General features: G+C 37.3%; 1 protein-coding gene across 1 annotated transcript in view; it reads right to left on the reverse strand.

Moving 5' to 3' along the window:
* The window catches only part of ZNF704 (zinc finger protein 704), a 337569-nt gene that overhangs the window by 50203 nt on the left and 263174 nt on the right, over window positions 1–24192 (reverse strand). The window contains 3 exon segments of the mRNA XM_043976313.1: window positions 10306–10367; window positions 10370–10537; window positions 21029–21132. Of these exon segments, the coding sequence (XP_043832248.1) occupies window positions 10306–10367; window positions 10370–10537; window positions 21029–21132 (334 nt within the window).

Raw genomic sequence — 24192 nt, forward strand, 5'->3', positions numbered from 1 at the left:
TTCTTCAATTCATTTTACAGATGAAACTGAGGCAAACAGGGTTAAATGACTTGCCTAGGGTTACACAGTGTCTAAAGCCAGATTTGAACTTAGGAAGAGGAGTCTTTGACTCTTATATACTCCTCTACTTAAGGTGATCCCTCTCAAATATACTTATCCAGTCCATCCTCTCTGAGGAGCTCCAGGCCTGTATCTTCAACTGCTTGGTGAAAATCTTAAACATGACATGTCCCAAACTGAATAATCTCCCTCTACTCCCAAACTTCCCTGTTACTGTTAGGGTACAACCATGCTCCCAGTCACCCAGGAATCATTCTCAACTTTTCACTCTTTCTTCCCCTGCTCCCTCACCCCACTCCCATATCCAATTTGTTGCAAGGGCTGTCAATTTGACCTTTGTAACACCACTCTTATAGACCCTCCTCTCCTCTGACATTGCCCCTGCAGGCCCTCATCACCTCACAGACAGACTATTATAAGAGCCTGCTCGTTGGTTTCTCTCCCCATGCCAGTCCATCTTCCACTTAACTGCCAACATGATCTTCCTGAAGCACAGGCCTGACAACGTCACCCCGCTTCTCACTAATCTCCAGTGCCTTCCTATTACATCTAGGACTAAATAAAAAAATCATCTGGTGTTCAAAGTCATTCATAACCTGCTTCCCTCTGCCCAGCACCCATTTGTCTTCTAACACCTTATATGCAGCCATATACTCTGGGATCCAGGGGCAGTGAATTTCTTGCTGTTCCTCAAACAAGACACTCCATCCCCAATTTCCCATGCCTGGAACTCTATTCCTCCTCATTTCTGCCTCTTGGCTTCCCTTGGCTTCAAGTCCCAGCTAAAATCCCATCTTCTATAGGTAGTCTTGCCTGATCCCCCCAAGTTTTAGTGCCATATTCTATTTATTATCTCCCATTTATATATTGATGAATATATTTTGTTTGTACATAGTTGTTCTTATCTTGTCTCTCCTATTAGACTGTAAGTTCCTTGAAAGCAAACTGTCTTTGGCCTTTCTTTTTATCTTCAGGCTTAGCATAGTGCCTGGCATACCGAAAGCAATTAGTATATATCTATGTGTATTTATATATGTATATATGTGTGTGTATTTATATATATGTATGTGTATGTATATACATACACACATATTTCATATAGAAAAATATTTTCATATAGAAATATATGTACAAAATAATTAACTGACTTCCCTAACAATTTATTTAAATGGATTAGATTTAATTCAAATCTACCTCAAATGCCAGTTAAAACCTCAAGTTTATGCACTAAATATTTTAAGTAATTTTCTTATTTCATATATTTATTTAATTAACAAACAGCATTTTTGTCCATAGTTTTGCCAACAGACCCTCTTATCCTTTATTTATTTGGCCTGTGGCTTTTTAACAAAGGCTGCTTGCTTGCTTAGTCCATTAGAGTACCTCCTTGCCCAGAGATATGGGAATTATTTAAAGGGTCATTTCCTAATTTGTTATTTTTGTGAATGTGGATTTCTGCATAGTAGGTTTCTTTCAAATAATTTACAACAAATAAGATAAATGAATGTGTAACTTCTTGCTAGAGGGCAACCTCAGGCTTACTATCTAAAGCGAGACTCTTTTGAAAGCTGACATTTCAGCTCTTTTCCTAAGCTTTTCTGCAATTTCTAGATCATTGATATTACTTTGTGTTTGAATTGCCTTTGTTTTACTCACTGTACATTACTAGTTATAGAAATGCTTCATTCATTCTTGACAGAATAATGGGGGTGCTAATCTTATTTTTTTTTTAAAAAAAAGAAGCTGTGTATTATAAAGGCAAACATTACTACCAGTGTCACATTACAGAAATCTTTGTAACACATGTTATTTACTTATTCATATGTCACTGCTTCAAAACTGCCAGCAAAGACTATCATGACAATATGTCTTCATTTCATTCAGTCCCCATCATCTGGTACACAATCTTCAACTAGTTTTTCTATGTTAGAAGTTATACTGAAATGATTTTAATCAGAGCAACTTATGGCAATCCTTTGTGGATAATCAGATGATTGAAGGATGTAAGTGTAGAGCAGATGTGTCAAACTCCCAGAGCAAAACTCCAGGGCTCCATCTAGATAAAAATGCAATTGGCAAATGTTTAACAAAATACATAAAAATACAAAACAACATGGATGATGTTAATTTGTGGTTTTCTAAGTAAATATGTGGGAAGATAGGTGGCACAGTAGATAGAGCATAGACTTGGAGCCTGAAAGACAGCTTCCTGAGGTCAAATCAGGCCTCTGTCTCTGGATAAGTCATTAACCCTGTTTGTCTCAGTTTCCTCATCTGCAAAATGAACTGGAGAAGAAAATGGCAAACCACTCTAGTACCTCTTCCAAGAAAAACCTCCAATTGAGTCCGTGAAGAATAGGACGCAACTGAAACAACTGAAACAACAAAACAAGTCAACGGGTCCTACTTGTTTCTATTTGAGTTTGACACCACCGATTTGGAGCCAAAAGCCCTGGGTTGGAGTCTCGGATCTGCTACCTCCTATCTCTAAGCCACCTAACACTTTTCTAGCTCAGTTTTCCTCGCTGGTACAATGGGTATAAGACCTACAGTACTTTGCTTATCGGGACTCCTGTGAGGAAAAGTGATTTACAGTATAAATTTAAGCTACTATCATGGGAAAGGGTGTGTCTTGATGGGTTGTGGCTGCTCCTTGTCTGAAGGTCTATTTTCAAACCTATTTCACTGGGATAGTGCTGGATAATGTGGAGAAAATGGTTAAAAGGCTGCTATTTCAGCTGATGAAAAGATGTTCAGGAAACAAGACTCCTTCTACCAAGGTAACTGGGAACTGTCCATATCCAGTGACAAAAGTTTTAGAAATCTCCAGTTTCAAACATATGGAACAATTATCGTCACAAAGACAGTGTTTTTGCCACTCCTTTTTCAGCTTAAAGGCCTTTTGTTCAGATTTCTAAGACTTGAGACAAATATATTTTTATCAAGCCTCATCAAGTGTGTCCCAATCTCAGGCCTAGAGATCCTCATTCCTGTATTTCAAGCCATGTCCCAGAAATTCAAATCCTGTTCGAAGATACCATTTTCTTTCTTTTCTTTTAATTTTTCTTTATTTTTGTGGGACAATGGGGGTTAAGTGACCTGCCCAGGGTCACACAGCTAGTAAGTGTCAAGTGTCTGAGGCTAGATTTGAACTCAGGTCCTCCTGAATCCAGGGCCAGTGCTTTATCCATTGTGCCACCTAGCTGCCCCCCAATACCATTTTCTTAATTAGCTGATTTATCACCAAATCTGATTTTCTTTTCAGAGGCTCCTCCTTTCACTCAAAACACCATTTCTAGTCCTTATATCTTCAAATCCTGGCCCAGTACTTTATAATCTTTAGTAACTCTTTCTCAGTTTCTTCTAGAAGTATCATTTAACCCCATATGAATCACTAGTAGTGGTAGGGTTTATCAGACTTGAAAAACTTTAGGAGATGATGAGTGGGATGGGCAGAGCCAGGAGAACATTGTACACAGTATCAACAACGTTGTGTATTGATCAGCTGTGATGGACTTGATTCTTCTCAGTAATGCAATGATCCAGGATAGTTCCAGGGGACTCATGATGGGGGTGGGGGTGCTCTCCAAATCCAGAAGGAAAGGGAACTGTTGAGTCTGGATGCAGATCAAGCCATATTATTTCTACTGTTTCTGTTATTGTTTTTATTTTTTGAGGTTTTTTTCCTTTTTGCTCTGATTCTTCTCTCATAATGGGACTTATGCAGAAATATGTTTGGTGTGGTTGTACATATATAACCTATGTTGGATTGCTTGCTGTCTTGGGTAGGGGGGAGGGAGGGAGAGAGATTTGAAAATGGAAATCTTATGAAAGCATATGTTGAAAACTATCTCTAAATGTAACTGGAAAATAATAAAATATTTATATGGGGAAAAAAAGAAAAAACTTTGGGAGACTCTTGGTACCATATGGACACAGACCTCAGGAAGACAGCTGGCCTTTCTCTTGTTAATGTCGCATCAACAAATACTTCTTTTGGGACCCCTTAACAGGGTGTCACCAACTGCTAATATTCAATCTCTTCCTCCTTTGACCTTTTTTTGTGGGGCAGAGAGAGACTGAGTCTCCCTCTCACCCAGGCTTGAAGGGTAGCAGTCATTCATTCGTGGGCCTGAACAAATACTGGTTATCACAAAAACGTTCAAGTGCTTTGTTTTTTCTGACCCGGGTTTGCTTGCCACTTTTCAGGCAGTCAGGTGTCTCCCTGCTCCTGGAGACCCACCATATTAATGTCGGACTTAATAAGGACACTCAGTTTTCTTAACCTTACTGCAGCTTAGAACTACTGAATGCAAGTGATCCACCAACCTCAGTTGCCATTCTGTCACTCTCTGTGACCCCCAATTGGGGTTTTCTTGGCAAGATACTGGAGTGGTTTGTCATTTCCTCCTCCAGCTCTTTTTACAGATGAGGGAAACTGTGGCAAACAAGGTCAAGTGGCTTTCTAGGGTCACACAGTTAGTAAGTGTCTGAACTCACAAAGCAAGTCTTCCTGATTCTAGGCCTGGCACTTTATCCACTGAATCATCTAGCTCACCCCCATTTGTAGGGGTTTCAGGCATGAGCCATCATACCTAGCTCCTTCCTTTGGACTTTCACTGCAACATTACATTCTTGATGAATACCCTATAGATTAATAGTATCAGTTTTTGGAGCACAAGAAGCTGTTTCACCTTGAAGGACCTTAATCCTTTCTCAAAAGAAGAGCCTTATGCTTACTATGTAACTTCAGTGTTTAATGGTACTTATTCCCATTTTCCTCTGTGTAAACATTCTCATACCATCTAACTTCATGACAAAGGCTGGTATTCCTATAGATCCTTTCAATCTAAGAAATTTTCTTATTTTTTTTTTTAAATGGAACACTTTGTTCTTTCTCATAACCTGGAAGGTTTAGAGAGAATTCCACCCCCTCTTTCCTCTAGGATGAAAACCAATTTACATTCTGTGTATATTTAAACATCATATGCCCATAATGGAAAGACAAATACTGTGGCCACTGTTGGTCAAAGCAAAGTTTGACTGGCCCTTAATTCTTGTTAGAAGTGAGATGTTCAGTTTGGAACTATATCCAAAAGGCTATAGAACTGGGCATACCCCTTTGATTTAGCAATACCATTGCTAGGTTTATATTCCAAAGACATCCCCAAAAGGAGAAAGAAAAAGACCTATTTGTTCAAAAATACTTATAGCAGCTCTTTCTGTGGTAGCTAAGAATTGGAAATCAAAGGAATGCTATCAATTGGCGAATGGCTAAAACAAGCTGTGGTCTATGATGGTGATGGAATATTATTGTTCTATAAGAAATGACAAGCAGGATGATTTCAAAAGGCCTGGAAAGACTTGTATGACCTCATGTATAGTGAAGTGAGCAAAACCAAGAGAACATTGTGCACAGTGACAGCAATATTGTTTGATGAAGAACTGTGAATGCCTTAACTATTCTCAGCAATACAATGATCCAAGACAATCCCAAAGGACTAATGATGAAGCATACTATCCAACTCCAAAGAAAGAACAGATATTGATGGAACACAGAGACTGAAGCATGCTATTTTTCACCTTCTTTCATTTTTTCTTTTATTCAAGTTTTCTTATACAAATATTTTATATAATCGTAAATGTATAACCCATATTTGATTGCTTAATGCCTCAAGGAGTGGGGAGGGGAGGGAGAGAAGGAAGGATAAAAATTGGAACTCAAAACTATAAATAAAAATGTTTATTGCTTAAAAAATTTAAATCTGTACATAATAAAAAAAGAAGTGAGATGCTCAGTCCTCAGTTCTTAGCTGTTTTTGTTGGTAGCTTTTGTGATCAATTCTCACAGCAAAATTCTGGGGCAAAGATGGGAAGGATGCTTACTGGAAATGCCTATTTGCTTTGCTGGGGAAATCAATCTTCTTGAATTCTTGGGTCAATTGTTTTTCTCCCAGAGGTTCTTTGGAGTGGTTGTATGTGTAGTCACTCACCCACTTTACCGGAATGCCTATTGGCTGCTGCTTTTGTGTGGCTATAGCCTATTCTTGGGGTGGGAACCAGGGGAAAACTTAACAGATGTGATTGAAAGAAACATCATGGGAACAGATTAGTTGCAACAGCTATCATCATCATTTGCTCCCACACCGATTTATATTGTATAAGGATTTAGAACAAACTAAGCCATGAATCCCACCCAAGAGAAATAAATCCATAAACAACTCCATCAAATCACAATGATGACCAGGAAATGAAACTACTACAAACACTGGTGAACTGCTGTTGTCCTTCAGCCTCTCTCACTATTTCCCTGAACTCATTCTATCTTCTCACACCCCAGGAATGTACTCACCCTTCCAATACACATTCCCTGACTTCAAGCCAATTCCCCTATCAACATTTTATTCTTTTTGCGTAAAGGCTGGTCACCCATCTTGACAAACACCAGCAAACTGGCCTACTTCCTACTACCCCCAAATAACCTCACAGAAATATAATCACTGTTTGCCTCTCCAGCTGTTCTCTAAGCAATAAAACTGTGGAGGAATCTTTTCACATTGTACATGAAGAGGATGGATGACTACTTGTTGAGGATCATATAGGAGGAATTCCTATTCATTTAGGGGATGGACTGGATGGCCTTTGATGATCCTTCTAACTCTGAGATTCTGTGACCTGTTTGGTTCTTCTCTTCCTATTCCTATAGTGTCCCAATTTCCTTATAGAGTTTCATTTGAAATTATATCATCTGCCAGCTGGCATTTATTATATGCTGGCTCTTTTCCATATTGTACTTGGTACCATGAAGGATGGAAAAGAAGTAAAATGTATGGTCTTAATCTTGAAATGGGAACAACCAATTTTAAGAGGCAAAACTATTTAAGTAGAAAACAATATATATATATATATATATATATATATCTATCTAGAAAAATATGCAGATACACACATATATGTATATAGACCTAAATATGGTACAGACTACATCTAGTTCATAGAGACATTTAGTGTGAGGGCCAATCTAACTTTTCCATGATAATAAAATCAAGCATTTGTTAAATATCTGCCATGTACCAGGCAATGGGATAACATTAAATCCTATAATTTAGAAAGTAATTAAGCATTCCAAACTGAATTGAGGGTACTTTAAGATGCAAACATAGTCAGATTCTATCTAGGTGCCTATAGCCACAAATCAAAAGGCAGTGACTACATGACCAGTCAGGAAGGAGGCTGTGGCAAGGAACAAGCTATCTGGTGAAGTTTGGGCTCATCACCGGTGGTAGCACCCTTTAGAATGAAGAACATGAGGCATCAGTGCCTCCTAGTGGCAATGAGATAGCCACAATTCTCAATGAGCTAGCCAGGCTTGATGTTGGGAGAAGCTTCCTAGCAAGTAGAGCATTATACAAGAGGAATAGGTCACCTCAGAAACTGGTGAGTGCCCCTCCTTGGGCCACTCAGCAGAGGCTGAATGACCACATATTATAGGAGGGAATTCTGTAGTGTAGCAGTCTTTAATCTTTTCTGTCCCCTTTGATAATCTGTGAATCCCTTTTCAGAATCATGTTTTTGAATGCATAAAATGAAATACACAGAGTTACAAAAGACACCAATTATACTGAAATAAAGATGTAATTTTCCCCCCATCCAAGTTCATGAACTTTCTGGAATTTGTCCTTGTGGCCCATGGACCCCAGGTTAGGATCCCCCTGCTGTAGTGGAGGTCTCTTCCAGGCTCTGAAATGCTATGATTCTGGGTCTTAAACTCCAGTAGAGCTTACCAAACTGGAAAAGCTTAAAATGCAAGACTAGAAACAAACTCTATGTTTGCTGTCAGGGACCATGTTTATTATCAAGGTGATGCGGATTTTTTTTTTAAGCCACAACAACTGTTTAGGACCATCTACAAAGTCTTACAAATGTTGCACTCTTTTTTTGGAGTCATGTGAAATCCCAGATCCTTGAAACATACACATACATGTAATAGAAGTGTACTAAGATTTATCCCCTATAGCAGTTCTTAATCTGGAATTTGTGAGTTTAAAACAACAACCAATAATTGTATTCCAGTGTAATTGTGACACAATAAAGGTTAAGTACCCGTCTATAGAATTGTTATAGAGAGATTAAAAAAAGCCCAACAAGGCATACAACAACAATAACAATACATATAATTAAAAATTGTAAAAGACAGCCCAGACTACCTTCTAGATCAATCAATCAGTCAATATTGGCTCAATGCTGTGAACCTGTTATGTTAATGATGAGGAAAAAACTGAACAGAATTTAAATGGAAATGGGTCGGGTCAGGGGGGTGGGGTGCATGTGAGGAAATCTTTTTCACTGCCTTCCTAAAAACAATTTTTATTTTTCCATCTTTTTCAGAGTCCTTTCTTCAACTTGATAATTAACAGTATCCCTCCCTTACCCTTACCAAGGCCAGTTTAAGGACTAGAGGGTCAATAACTTGGGTTACAAAATAATCAATTGGCTCAGGTTACATAATTAGCTAATTTAAGTTGCATTATACATTAAGCTGCTTCTGAGTATTTCCCAGGAGCCAGCTGGGGTCTGAGTCAAGGGAGAAGTCACTAAGAAGCAAGAATAAACATCTTGTGTTTTTACCTTCTTCCTAGGGAGAGCCCTTTTTCATCCTACTATGTAAAACATATCTTGTTATGTTAAGAGAGAGGCAGGGAAGAAAATGTTGGATGGGTGCCATTTCTTTATTTTCCTTGTTGAGAGGAGCTGGTATAAATAAATAATGTATTCGCTGTAAAGCTAAGGACTTTGCTTTGAATTTTATTTGCTGTATAATTATGCATAGTGCTAATACAGATCAACTTTCAAAATTTAGGAATGATATTATTTTTATATATGCACAGCATCTTTCTTTCAAAGAAAGTATACTTCAATATAGCTCTACTTTTTGTAAGTAGACAATTATGAGTAAATTATATTTTTGCAGAATAGGTTAATTTTACATGTACCAGGAAACTTGCTGTAAAGTTTTTTATAAAGCAAATTCTTTTTGTTGTTGTTTAAATCCATATTGCCATAGATCAGGTTTTCTTAATGTGAAGTCCACATGTGTGCTGCACATCAAATCTGATAAGATCAAGAAACACAGTGATATTACTAACTCCTGTTTTACAGATTACAGAATTGTTTTTTAGAGACGGCACAGAGTGAGTCGAGGCAGAGCTGAGGTTGGAACACATCCCTCAAAGCTCACTGAAATGGTGGATAAGCACACAAAAAATTAGTCGGCTTGGCAGTGTTAGACATCCACAATGTGTCCATCTATTCAATGTAGTCATTAGAACCATCAAAGATTTGTTTAAAGGAAGTCACTGAGTCCATACAATAATGTATAACACGCAATTAGTTGATTATTGGTCTGTCTCCATAGAGTGCATGTAAAATGACTGGTGTCCACTTATAATCGTAGGCCTTTCTAATTATAATATTTTTTTGTACCAGAGTTCATTAGGGATAATTTGGATAAAAATAAGTTTGAAGGGACAAGGAAGCAAAAGCATTAATTAATGAAGACTGACTATAAAACAACCCATCCACAAATTCTAGGACCAATTTCTATATATTAGAAGAATTCTCAACAGGATAATAGTGATCTTTTAAATTTGGATTTACTTCTAGTCATTCCTGATGGGCACCTTGAGACCTGTTACCAAATATTTAGAAAAAAAATTGTTTCACTTCTCTGGTAAAATAACAAAGATATTTGTAAATATCATAGCAAAAAAAATCCAAACCAAACTCCTAATTTTTTTAATGAAAAATGATTAATTTAATGAGTATTATAAGATACTAGTTTTTGCTGTTAAGTATTCTTACAAGGTGGAAGTAATGAAGCCAATTTTTGTTTGCCAATTATAAAACACTTGTTGAAAGCAAATGATCTCACCCCTTCTCACTAAACAAGTTCACTGTAATATTGTCAGATACAGAACAAAAGTAATCTGAAGATATAAGATTTTTAAAAAGACCATTCTTGTATTATTTGGCATTATTAGTAGTTGTCATCATGAAGATTACTCAAAAAGATTTTATCTTAAGGAATTGACTCAACTTTTGTTTAAAGTGAAGTGTTTCCACCACGACAGTATTTGAGGCAGGAAGGGACATGCCATATAATGATGAAAAAGACTGTTCTGAAATATATAAGCATATTCATGAAACCAAGAACATGAAAGTTATGTAACTGGAGGCAAGACAAACCTTTCTTTTCCTGGGAATGGGTTCATCAAAGAGAAGGTTGCTTGCTTCTGTTTCATCGATGCATCATCTGGCTGGGTGGGTGTTCGGAAGGGCTTGAAGCTATCGGCTGACAGAGGTGGAGACGGGGTGGACGGATTGGATTGATCGCTAGGGGCACTCCAGCTCCAGTACCCACTACTGCTTGTACTTGAAGGCACAAATCCCCCTTCTTTCCAAGATCCGCTGAGGCTCTCTGTTTATACACAAACAAATCGATGAATAAATAAATATTTCTTTACACTGAAGGCCCAACAAGTGTCAGAAATGAGAATTCTTTACTCTGGGGCATCCTGGCTCTGATCTTGTTCAATCACGTATACATTCTGTTAAATGATTTGCATGAAGTGGTAATGTCAAAGTTCAGAACTCTATTTACACATTCCCACCCCAAATATGCCAGGGTGGTACTCAAGGGCTTATCATCTCTTCACTATTTTAATTAAATGTTCATTTTAGCTTTGTTTGGGACTAACTAAGGAAGAGCTGTGAAATTTGGCTAGACAACAGAACAAAACCCTTAGGTCCGACTTCTCACATAAAGTAAACTGCTTATCTCAAAGCCAAGGTTGAACTTGGAGGAGAATTATAGAAAGGAATACAAGGAAGTTCCATGTTTTATTTCATCTTTCCATTCATGATGAGGGCAAATACTATAAACTGACTGAAAGGTAACAGGATACAGTGTATAACAAAGTCTAAGCCTTGGTTTCTTCATCTGTAAAATGGTGATGATAATAATTGCACTATATTGTATCTCATAGGATTCGACATTTCAATTTAATTCAACATTTATTAAGAACTTATATGTACAAGGCCCCCTATGCCTTATGCTAGTTATATAAAGATAAAAATGAAACTGTCCCTACCATCAAGAATCTTATAATTAGGCACCTGGTAGCACAGTGTATGGGCAGCTAGGTGGCACAGTGTGATAGAATGCTGGCCCTGGAGTCGGGAAGACTCATCTTCCTGAGTTCAAATATGGCCTCAGATACTTACTCCTGTGTGACCTTGGGCAAGTCATTTAACCTTGTTTGCCTCAGTTTCCTCATCTGTAAAATGAGCAGGAGAAGGAAATGGCAAACCACTCCAGTATCTTTGCCAAGAAAACCCCAAATGGGTCATGAAGAGTCAGGCAATGGTTGAAAACAACAGGACAAGGGGTCGCTACGTGGCGCAGTGGATAGAACACCAGCCTGGAGTCAGGAGGACCCGAGTTCTAATTCCGGCCTCAGACACTTGACACTTACTAGCTGTGTGACTTTGGGCAAGTCACTCAACCCCAATTGCCTCACCAAAAGAAAGAAAGAAAGAAAGAAAGAAAACAACAGGACAATCACAAAGCACAGTGGATAGTCAGGAAGACCTGAGTTTGACGCTAGCTGGGTGACTCTGGGGAAGTTACCTGACCTCTCTGAACCTCAGTTTTTTCATTTGTAAAATGGGGATAATAATAGTACTTATCTAACAGCATTGTTCTGAAGATCAAATGAGATAATATGTGTAAAGTACTTTTCAAATTTTAAAGTGCTCTGCAAATGTTTGCTATTATTTTTATATTCACTAATCTATGTATAAAATGTACATATACAAGTGAATTTATTTATGATAATAAACATTTTTATTTAAAGTTTTGAGTTCCAAATTCCATCATCCTTGCCTCCCTTCTCTCACTATAAAAGTGAATTTAAAAGAAACAGAAAAGATAAAGGGAGAAATGGAGTGTACTATATATGAAGTAGATATATATCTGTTGGGAATGCCAGGAATCAAAAGTAATAAGCTTTGGGGAGGGCATTTTGGTGAGAATATACTCATAGATATTGGTAAGGGATATTTTAATGGGAGTATGCGACAGACAGAAAGAAAGAAGAATTAAATGAAGAGTTCTGGCAAGAGTTAAGAGTTGGAAGAGACCTTAGGCCTAGGTGTAGTTCAACTCTTTCTTTTTATAGATGTGACCGAAAACTCCGAGGTCCATAGTTATTAAGCAATTTGTCTAAAGTCACACATGTAGTAAATAAATGGCAGACCTGGTATTTGAATTCAGGTTTTATATTTCTGATCTGCACTAATGATGGTGCATGAATGAGGAATGACATGTTTAATGACAAAGTTATTTTTTAATGGGGAGGGGAAATCTAGTAATTCCTCATTGAAAAACACTATATTGTTATTAATAGTATATAGTTGTTGATGAAATTATGACAATTATAGATTAGTATTCTCACTAAAGGTGTCTTGCACTCATTTTTATTTAACATAGATGAGCATATTCCTCAACTTGGTCCAGGTAAAAAGGGACAGGTTAGGAATAAAGCCTGTAGCTCCAAATGTCAGATGTTATATAGTTTGTTAGATTTGCTATGCAATTTGTATGTATTTGCCGTGTATTTTAAGTAGACTTCATTTCAATGCAATGTAGCTTCTAAGTGGAAGCAAATGCACTGAATCTCAAAATAGGAAGAGAAAAAAAATCTGCAAAATTCGCCAATGAGCTTGACTGCAATTTCTGGAAAATTTTCAGGATAATATTATTAAAGAGATGATAAACAAACATTTAGAAAAGAAAAAGGAGCCAGCACAACTTCATAAGAGCAGTTCACAAGAAAACTGTCATTTTTTTCTTTGTCAGGGTATATTTAAATGGGTATATCAGGGGAATGAGGTAGATATAGTTGCTTGGATTTAGAAAGCATTAGATAAAGTGTTTTATTTCTGCTTATTTTATTCTTGGTGAACAAGAAGGAGGGATAAGAGCTAGACAACAGCATCATGTGACATATTTAGGACTTGTTGAATTTTCATTTAAACTAAGTGAATGGCTCCAAGGAGCAGTAGTCATTGATGCTTTTATGTCAGCCTGGAAGGAGGTTTTTTAGCAGAAGGCATAGGGGATCTGTGCTTTTATAAATGAAATGATAAAGGGAAGAGATCATAGATTTATCAAATGTGCAGATGCATAAAGTTGGGAGGGAGGGGTTGCTAACGTCACCGGATGGCATCAGGATTCAAAGGATCTCAACAAATCTGAAAAAAATGGGTTAAATCTACGAAGATGATATTTAATAGGGATAAATGTAAAGCTTTATTTGGGGTTAAAAAATTCAGCTATAAATTGGGGAGAGATAGTTAGAAAGAAGTTTGTCTGAAATAAATCTGGGGGTTTTAATGGACAGCAAAAATAATATCATTTAATGCTGTGATATGGCAGTGAAGAATGAATGCAATCTTAAGTTGCATGGAGAGAATTGGGACCATGTCTAGGATTGGGGAGGTGACAGTTCCACTGTACTCTGCCCTGATAAGACCACATCTAGAATACTACATTCAGTTGTAGGCACCACATTTTAAGGAAAAACAAAAAATTGGGACCACAGCTCTGGACCAAGAGGAGACTTAGAGAGAGAACAATAAGCCCCACAGTGACCAGAGGAAGTCAAATAAGATCGTGAAGGGCCTCAACTTTATATCACATAAGGATTAGCTGTTGGAAGTTGGGGTGTTTAGCCTGGTGAAGAGTAGACATGTTACAGGGGGTAGGAAGAATATGAAGGGCTGTCATGTGAAAGAGGGAAAAAACGTTGTAGGAACAGTGGGTAGAAACTACAAAGAAACAAATCAGAGTAAATGGAGGTAAACACTTGCTAATAATCCAAGCTATTGCAAAATGGAATGAGCTATATTGGGAGGGTTGGGGGTACCTCCTCCCTGGAGAGCTTCATCTCTGCTTCTCTGAATCAATAGCTTCCTTCATAACTTCATCTCAGTCACCACTTCCTATGGGAATCCATTGGTGCCTGATTGCCTCTAGTTGTAGAATTCTTTATTTCCTAAGTTCCTTGAAGACAGCGACAATTTTAAAATTTTCTCTTTGTATCCAAACACCTAAAAATGGCTTAAACGTTGTTGTTTCAGTTGTATTTGACTCTTCATCACCTATTCTGGGGTTTTCTTGGGCAAAGATACTGGAGTGTTTTGCATTTCCTTTTCAGAGTCATTTTACAGATGAGGAGACGGAGGCAAACAGGGTTAAGTGACTTGCCCAGAGACAGAACTAGGAAGTATCTGAGACCAGACTTGAATCAGGAAGATGAGTCTTCCTGACTCCAAGGTTTCAACACTCTATATACCTTGCCACCTAGCTACCTCTTTTCCCTCAAATACATAATAAAAAAACTTAATGTTTGCTGTCATTGCTATTGGAGCAAAAGCAACTTTCTGGGTACATTATAGAGGATGGTAAAATCCAGGCACTTAAACCATATGAAATCCCTTCCAACTCTGAGATTTGATGATTCTGGCATCGTTGTGAGATAAATGTACAACAATGTATATTTTCAAAACAAAAGTTATTAATTTTGTGTTAATTTTGTTCACTGAAAACATGAATAATTTTGAAAAGCAATTTTTATTATATTGATGGTCAAGTCACCTAATGCCAAAGACTTATAATTTACCCATCACTGGTATGTAGACTACATTTCTTATAGAAACATAATTCATTCAGAAGATCAAACTAATGTAGAAACTATCCTTCTGATAACAAAAAAAGTGGGCTTAAGGTATTCTTTAGTGGTAGCCTTTCCTTTCTCAAAAAGGAGCAAAAGAAGGATTTGCTAATTATGTTGATGGTTAAGTTATGAACCCTTCTCCTTTTCTTTTTTTGGAGGTGGCCATTCTTTAATAATAGTAATAAAAAGATCTTCATTTCCACATATATTATCCTCATTCTCTACCCCCCAAAAGGTCATATGTTGTGAAAAAGAAAAAGAGCTGAGTAAAATGGATCTATATATTAACTAAATCTGGGAGACTGCACATTATCCCACACAGTGCCCCACCTCTCTACCAAAAGTAGGGGGAGTACTTCAGAGTCCTCTCCCTTTTCAAAGAACAAATTCTGACTACATAAGACTGATGTAAACAGAAAAGGATCACAATTGATTAAGTGAATTCATGGAGAATAGGTTATCACCAATTCTGAAGTAAATCTTTTACTATTGGAAGAAATACCTTCATTTACTACAAACCACTTCCTGTTACAGATTAAATCACAGAATCAGACAATTTTATTGAGCGGGTTTTTTGCCTGATTGAACATTAAATTACTTTCTTTATAATTGTATGAACAAACATTTGTTCTAAGAAAGCAAATAACATTCAGCTTAAAGAAAAATACCTATTGTAATTCTACTCTTTTAGCATCAAAGAAATATTAGAACTGTTCTCAATATAAAATAGCAAAGGACTTCGGAGATAATGACAAGGAGGAAAATGGAATCTTTTATTTATATTATAATCTCTTCTTCCTGATGAACTCAAAAGACTTCTACAATCCTGTGTTTCTGGAATTGGTAGTGTGCTTTTAAATATATTACTGGCCTAAGAGCTCTTTCCTGAGCTAGAAAGTAAAACAGAATGCCCACCTTCTAAGTTATTTAATGAGGAATGCCATACTATTAACAGAGAGGGTAGCATTTACATCAAAAATATGTCATGTTGGGGTAGCTAGGTGGCACAGTGGATAGAGCACCAGCCCTGGATTCAGGAGTACCTGAGTTCAAATCTGGCCTCAGACACTTAACACTTACTAGCTGTGTGACCCTGGGCAAGTCACTTAACCCCGATTGTCTCACTAAAAAAAAAAAGTCATGTTTTACTACCATTTGGTGCTGTGGGAAATGGTTAGTCTAATTCAGCATATGCTAAATCATGAGAAAGATGCTACTGATTCATGGCACAGAATAACTTGTGGTCTTCTGATAATACCTCATAAAAGCTGGTGGTTATTAACTAGAAAAAAGTATGGTTTTGATAGGTACTGCCTGGGTGTTGGTCAGATTTAACATAACTTCATACTTGTAATAAAAATGTTCAAACTATAGCTCATTACTTTTTTTCTGGATTGGGTGCTGTTTCAGGATTGGATTTTTCATTGCTGGTAGAATTTTTGTTCAATAATATGTTAACTTAGCATTTAAAAATTTTAACAAGTATGATTCAGAGGCCAGAGTAAAAAAATGTCAACCTCTACAATGAACTTTGTTATTTTCAGTTCTCTGGGAGGAGAGATGATTTGGTTGGATCTCCCTCTCATCATCTACCCTCTTCTTTCTAGGTAATTACTGATAGAGCTGTGGGCCTAGAATTAGGAAAATGAATTCAAACACAGCCTTAGAAACTTATTATTTGTGTGACTCTGAGGCAAAAGACTTAAACTTTACCTGCCTCAATTTCCTTGACTGTCAAATGGGGATTATAATAATATATCCTAGGGCTGTTGTGAGTATCAAACGAGGTAATGGTTGTAAAGTGCTTGGCATTATGCCTCCCTCCCTCCCTCCCTCAGGTCCCTTCCTTCTACAATGGAAATAAAGCATTGTTAAGAAAAATAACTTCACTGTACCCTAAATTACATTACCTTGGGGGAAAAATCAGGTTTCAGACGACCAGCAAAATGCAAACATTTCAGAGACAGATTATAGTATGGGTTGTGGTAGGGACAACTATATGACTGGTCAGGGAAGGCTAGGGAGCTGATAACAGAAGCTCTTTCATCTCTGTTGCCATTCATTTATTTCCCATTTTAGTTTAGGTATAAGTGCTGATTTTACTTGTGGGAAAGGAAGAGGGAAGGATAGGTATCTTACCTCTTGTGTGTTATACCTATCAAAAAGCTGGCCTAGAGGTTGTGATGGACACCTTCGGTTATCTAATATCTACTGGGTCTCTCTTTTTTCTTTTCTAAAAGCAGAGAATGAGAACAATTGTTGACCTGCCTTTGGTTACTTTCATCTTTCAGGAGATAGAGGAAGTGATGAGGGGAGCTGCTATACTGGGCCTGATTCTGATCAAAAAGGGAAGGGAACCAGTGTTCATAAAGTCCCCATCATGGACACCTCCACCATAGATTATCAGTTTGCTTAAGATGAAGAAAGAAGAAACATAAAAGAAGAAGAAGAGGCAGCCATAAATTTGAAGATACACAGAGGTCAGGTTTGTGGTCAAGGACTAGAGGAGAACGTTGCTGCAGGTATCTGTGACTACTGAGAATGCCTGGGCCCAAGCTGCAGTGGGTCTGGCCCTTGAAAGTGTGTAGAAACTGAGGTTCAGGGGATCACACAAATGGAACGTGGCATGTCTGGGATGTCTTCTCTGAAGGGTTGTCAAATGAGAGATTTAGATCGACTGTTTGGCCCCAGATGGTGAAACTAGAAGGGGTGAACAAGGAGGACATTACGGAGAAGATTTAGGCTTGAGGCTCCACTTCTAACTCTTCAGATTTTCTCTACAATCCCTCCTTATGGCTTCCTTCAGCTTCCTTTACACTTGTCTTTCCTCATTAGAATGTAAGCTCTTTGAGGGTAGGGATTGTCTTTCTGCTTATATTTGCATTTTCAGAGTTTAGCACAGTCAAATGCTTGTTGACTTAGTTTGATCAGCAAAGACAGGAACAGAGATGGAGGGAGCGGACCTACATTATCTAATATTTCATGATAAATAAAGATGGACAATGCTGATTACAGCTTGAGGTATACCATAGACTTTAGGAAAGCAAATTTCAGAGTTGTTCAAAGAACTTTGGAAGATATATAAAAGATCGAATCACTTTCAGGTAACAGAACACAGCTAGGTGGCACAGCGGATAGAATGCTGGATATAGAGTCAGAAAGACCTGAGTTCAAATTCTGCCTCAGACAGTTACAGATTGTCCTGTGGCCAGTCTAAGCCTCAGTTTCCTCATTTGTAAAAAGAGGATAATAGCACAATAGTGAAAATGAGATAATATATGTAAAGTTCTTTGCAAACCTTAAAGAATTATACAAATGATAGTTACTGCATGATTAATGATGGCAGAGTATGAAAGATTAGCACCTATACCTTAGAAAGAATATCGGGAGGTCTAAATCTCAGGATGGTATGAAGCTTCTGAAAGCTAAGGAAGACAGAAAAGACTTTGGCTGTGGTGGGGGAGGGGAACAGAAGAGAAACAAAGAATGGATTGGTCCTATGACTTGAGCAGATAGCACTCTAATAATGACTGACAGAAAACTACTCAATTCTAATTCTGGTTCTGTTTTCCCTAAAGATGAAAATGATATTTAAACCAAGAAGAATGGAACAAATATGGATAACAGAGGCAGGAGCGATTCAGTGGGAATAGCACTGGATTTGGAATCAGAGAACTAGAGTTTAAATCTATGTCTCTCAGAACCTTGTACAAGATAAAGTGATTGCACAAGCTAATTAACTAGGTCTCAGTTTCCTCATTTGTAAAATGAGAGGAGTAGACTCAATCACCTCAATTAACTGTGTCGAAATCAAGTGGAATGGATCTCTGCAGGCTGCATATAGACTTAAAAAAACCCACAAATTAACATTATCCATGTTGTATTATATTTTTATTTATTTTGTTAAATATTTCCTAATTATATTTTGGGGCAGCTAGGTGGTATAACTGGATAGAGTGTTGGTCCTGGAATCAGAAGGACCTGATTTCAAATTCTCACCTTTTTTAATTTAATTTTTAATTTTATTTTATTTGGGGGGCGGGCAGGGCAATGAGGGTTAAGTGACTTGCCCAGGGTCACACAGCTATTAAGTGCCAAGTATTTGAGGCTGGATTTGAACTTAGGACCTCCTGAATACAGTGCTGGTGCTTTATCGACTGCACCACTTACCTGCCTCACTGATTTCAAATTCTACCTCAGACTTACTAGCTGTGTGACTCTGGGCAAGTCATTTAACCCTGTTTGCCTCAGTTTCCTCATCTGTAAAATGATCCAGAAAAAGAAATGGCAAACCATTCCAGTATCTCAGCTAAGAAAACTCCAAATGAGGTTATGGAGAGTTGGACACAGCTGAAAATGACCCCAAAACAACAAATTATATTTTAATCCGGCTGGGGCTGCCCCAGGGAGTTCAGGCTGCTTGTAGCCATGGGCAATAAGTTTGAAACCTCTGAACTAGATTCCCTCTAGCTCTAAACCTAGGATCTTATGTGAATTAGGGATTGAAACCTGAGGCTAGTGAGGAGGTAGTGAGATAGGTGACTTAAATGAGGGAATTGTTTTGGCTGAATTATATATAGTAGGGGAAGGTGACTAATACATTTAAAGACAGCACTGAGATATTAAATGTTTTCCCAGTAAACTAGAAGAGGCCCAAATCTAGTAAGATGAAAATGAATAAGAATCAATCCTAAGCCCTGCACTTAGGTTAAAAAAAAATCAACCACAAGTCTTATATGAGGGAAATGTGGCTAAACCACAATTTATATAAAAATGACTCAGGGATTTTAGTGGACTGCAGACTTGATATAAGTGAACTATGACACAGCAGCCAAAAAAAAACCCCTAATGTGATTGGTCTCTTACTGTATAGAAGATCAGTATCCACAGTAAATGATTTGATTAGCCTACTATACTCTGTCAGGCTTTGGCAGTTGTTCAGAGAGAGAATATTTGGGCAGTGGTTATAAACAGTGGTTTGAAAGCAGGGGAGAGAGGCTGGGAGACCTGATGGGAAGCACTTAGAAAACTCCAGGAGGGGTTAATGAGGGTCTGTAATGGATTCTGGTAACGGAAATAAAGAAGAGGGATAGTTACAAACAATACTGTAAAAATGGAATCAATATGATGTCATAATTGATTCTATATGAGATGGGAATGAGAAGAAAGAGTCAAGAGAATTCAAATATTTAAAACATGGGCACAGTGTAAATGGTAGTACTGTATAAAAATAGTAAATCAGAAAGGGGAGCAAATTTAGCAGGAAAGATGATTATTTTGGTTTTGAATATGCTGATTTGGACACATTAGTCTACAAACTCCTTGAGGGAATCCAGGGACTGGTGTTTTTTTTTTTTTTTTGGTGTATTTTTGCTTTTCTTTGTATCTGCAGTGCTTTGCAAATAGGAAGTGCTCAATAAATGCTAAATAACTGACATGAGTGGAGATCCAAAGAGAAGTTTGGGTTCATGCTATGGATTTGAGAACCATGAAGGTGAATGAATCTGCCTAAAGAAAACAGAATAGGGTTGAATATAGATCTCTGAGAGATACTTTTTCATTAAGGGGTTAGGAAGAAGAAGAGGAACAGGAAGAGACAAAGAGTAGTTTCTGATTCATTGAAAAACTATAGTGATTTTATTTTTAATGCCCAAGTCTTGTTATTTACTTGTTCTACATGAGGCTCTCACCTACACAGAGAAGAAAGAGGAGAACAAGGAAGTTGTGATGTCTCTGAAGCCAAGGGAAGTGAGAATATCCAACAGGAGGAAGGAGCCAACAGATTCAAAAGATGCAGAGAGGTCAAAGAGAATGCGCACTAGAAAAAGGAATTAGATCTGGTCATTAAGGTCATTAGTGACTTCTAAGAGAACAGAACTAAGACTACTGGGTAGAAATTAGAGAAATAAATTTAAGAACAACTTTCTCTACTGAAATAGAGAGTCAATTCTAATAAACTGATTTATAATTAAGTGTTCTCCAAAAAATGGAATGGGCCACTTCCTGATGATGTGGAGTTGTTCAAGGAACCAGAAAGTCACTTGTAAGGATGATTTTGTTGGGGATTCATGCTTCTGGGTATGATTGCACTAGATGACCTTTAAGATTTCTCATAGTATGATGATTCTGTGACTATAAATGTAACATTTTCCCAATGATCACACGCTTACCATTGGGCCGCACAGGAGGGCTTCGAACCAAAGGGCTGGTGGACAAACTGGTTAGTACCATTGCTGCTGTTACTTTATCCATATCCAGTTCTTCTGAAGATTTCCTAAAATAAAAAGAGCAAAGCATGAGACAGCACTCATAAAAAGAAGAACACTTTTGTAATCATTCATCTGCCTGATGAGGCAGATCATTGATTGGATCATGAAGCTTAGTCAATCAATTAGGGTAGATGGAAAAACAAGATGATACTCTTTCGGTTAGTAGTATAATGACTCCTGTGAATCGCTGTCCACTTGAGTTTAGACTGCTAAAAAAGTTAACATTAGGGAGCTGAAATTACATGGTATACCAGGAACCATCTAAATCATACCGAATGCTTGAGAGAACAACATATTAAAATTAGAAAAGTACAATTAAAATTAACAAGCCACATCTACAAATATAGTCACCTTTTTTCATATGTAGTTTTAATTCATAGTACAGTGGGAAAAAAGGCTTCTATATTAAAGATAGATGAGATAAATTTTATCATGTTGATTAAACTGAATTTAACCTGAAATCATCAATTTATCAGTCAGTATTTATTAAGAACCTACTATGTGCTAGGCACTAAGCTAAATCCCAGAGATCTATGGACAAAGATGAAATAGTCTGCAACCTTTGAGAAGTTCAGTTTCTACCAAATATAGATTCAGAGAAGGAAAACCTCCAAACCCAACAAACCACAAAAATTACTACAAATCAGTCAACACATGGAGCCAATGACCACGAGGCTATTTAGCAACCTTGATTCTGTAGTAATTTTTATGCCAACTACCAAAATAAACATGGTAAGATGTGGTATGATCAACATTTTTTAGTCATTTGTGCAATGGAAATGATATGGTATACTGTGAAATACTTCTTGTGAAAGCCTGTTTCTATCTAGCAACCCCAATCATGTTGCTCTCTCTCATGGGCTGTTTAGAATATCTTCATAAACATTTAATGTAGAAGAAAAGTCAGCGCATGGGTATGTAGTTATTGATCATTTCTTAGTCATTTTTTTGGGCAGTAATAATGTTGAAGACTTTTTCCATGCCTTTGGCATATTATCCCTCTTTTATATGCTTTGAGATCATTCCCTCAGTGCCCTCAAAATCATGTTGTTTCTAGTTTAGATCTCTTCTGGGGATAGTTAGTTTCATTCAAATGCTTTTCCTGTATTTGTTTTCTTCAAACAGTACCTTTTATATCTCCTCTATAAGTACATTTGAAACTGTTGGAGTAAAGTGTGGAGGCTTCACTGTACTTGATAATGAAAGAGTGTGTTGGATTAAAAAAAAAACCAAAAATAACTTTGCAGGTCTTTTCCATCTTTTATCTGTTTTCCTTCTTTTTAGGTTTCATCCTTCAATGCCCTGAGGATGACTTTGTTTAGCTGAGCCTTTGCAAAGCTTTCTTTAACGTGGTTTTGTTCTCCACGTTTCTTTCTGTTTTATAGAGTAATATTGCTCATAATCTTCCATCATCTTTCTCTGTAAGACTTGACAAAGGAATTTATATTCTTCTAAAGCAGTGTTGCCTTCAGCTTCCATTGGTCTTCACTTGGAAGGCAGGTTAAGTTATATAAGTAAGGCTTTAAAATTATATTGATTAAATTCATGTACAAAATTATAATAATCAGTGTCAATGTCCATTTTTCCAGCCCAAAGAATATGAATGTATATTTATGTATATATTTACATATATGTGTATATACACATATACAGGAATACAAAGCACAACAGATATATGTATATATATATATTTATATATAAGGCACTAGGTTATATATAGCATAGAAGTTAGGTGTCACAGCAGATTGAGCTTGGAGTTCCAATGAAAACTTAAACACTTACTAGCTATGTGATCCTGATCTAGTCACTTAACCTCTATTTCACTCCGTTTCCTCATCTGTAAAAAGGGAATAATAATAATGCCTACCTTGCAGGGTTACTGAGAAGATCAAATGAGATAATAACTTGTGGTAAAAAGTTTTAACAGTTGGTTAGCGATAATGGAGAGACGCCAGTTTTTTTTAGGACCACCCTTTTGGGGAGGAGACCAACAGCATGAGCTACGCACACCAGTCCGCCTGCAACGCATGCCAGATTGCCTGCTGAGCACTCGACTTCTGGGGTGCGAGCTTAAAAGGCAAGGAGAGAACGGAAGTGGGGCCTTTTTTCCTGTTCCGCTGGTCTCCTGGCTGCGCTGCACAGACAGATGCGAATTGGAGTTTGACTCGGCCTGGCTCTCGGTTAACAGCACGCGCTTGACTTTGTCTCTCGCCCCAAAGGTGGCCTTCCGCTTTTGGTGAGTTTTATACGGAATATAGACTAAGCCTAGACTTAAGACGATTTGTATTGTATTTCTACTTTCCTATCCTTCTAATCAATATCACCTTGTGACTACCATACAATAAAAGCTCTATCTAGAAAACCAGAAGCTTCTTCCATTTACTAGTCTGGGAGATAAATTAAGGTAAAGGTTAAGTAGGGTAGATTTATGATCTAATATCCAATTTTAATCTCACAAACTATAAAGTGGTTTAGCACAGTGCCTCTTCCATAGTAAGTACTAGCACAAATGCTATTATTATTGTCATTATTATCTACTTCCCAGGATTGTTGTGATGATTAAAATAATATTTGGAAAGTGTTTAGCACAGTGCCAGGCACATAATAAACATTCATTTCCTTTCTTCCTTTATGTGAATTATATATGAATACATTTTAGTAATTATTTTATAAAACTTTCCACATGGGTAAAGTTTCCCCTAATGATGTAGCAGCTTGTTTTTGTGTGTATGTGTGTGTGTGCGCATGTGTGTATGTGTCTCATTTTTCTTTATGTTTGTTCTCTCAGATATATACAAGGCAAGAAGGGAGACACATTTTCATTTCATTACACACACTACCATATAATTACTGATTGATTGTGGCTACACCTTCAAATACTTACAATTAAACATGAAGACATAAAACACAGATTTAAATTTACTATGTCTCTTGGTAACTGCTGCTAAGGGCTTCTCAATTATCTGGGTCATTGAGATATAATTTAATTAAATTTAACAAATATTTATTAGACATTTGGATCAAGGTGTTGGGCTTTAGAGCCAGAAGGGACTTTAGAGCTCTTA

This window comes from Dromiciops gliroides, chromosome 1, assembly GCF_019393635.1.
Source record: "Dromiciops gliroides isolate mDroGli1 chromosome 1, mDroGli1.pri, whole genome shotgun sequence".
Taxonomy (NCBI): Eukaryota; Metazoa; Chordata; class Mammalia; order Microbiotheria; family Microbiotheriidae; genus Dromiciops; species Dromiciops gliroides.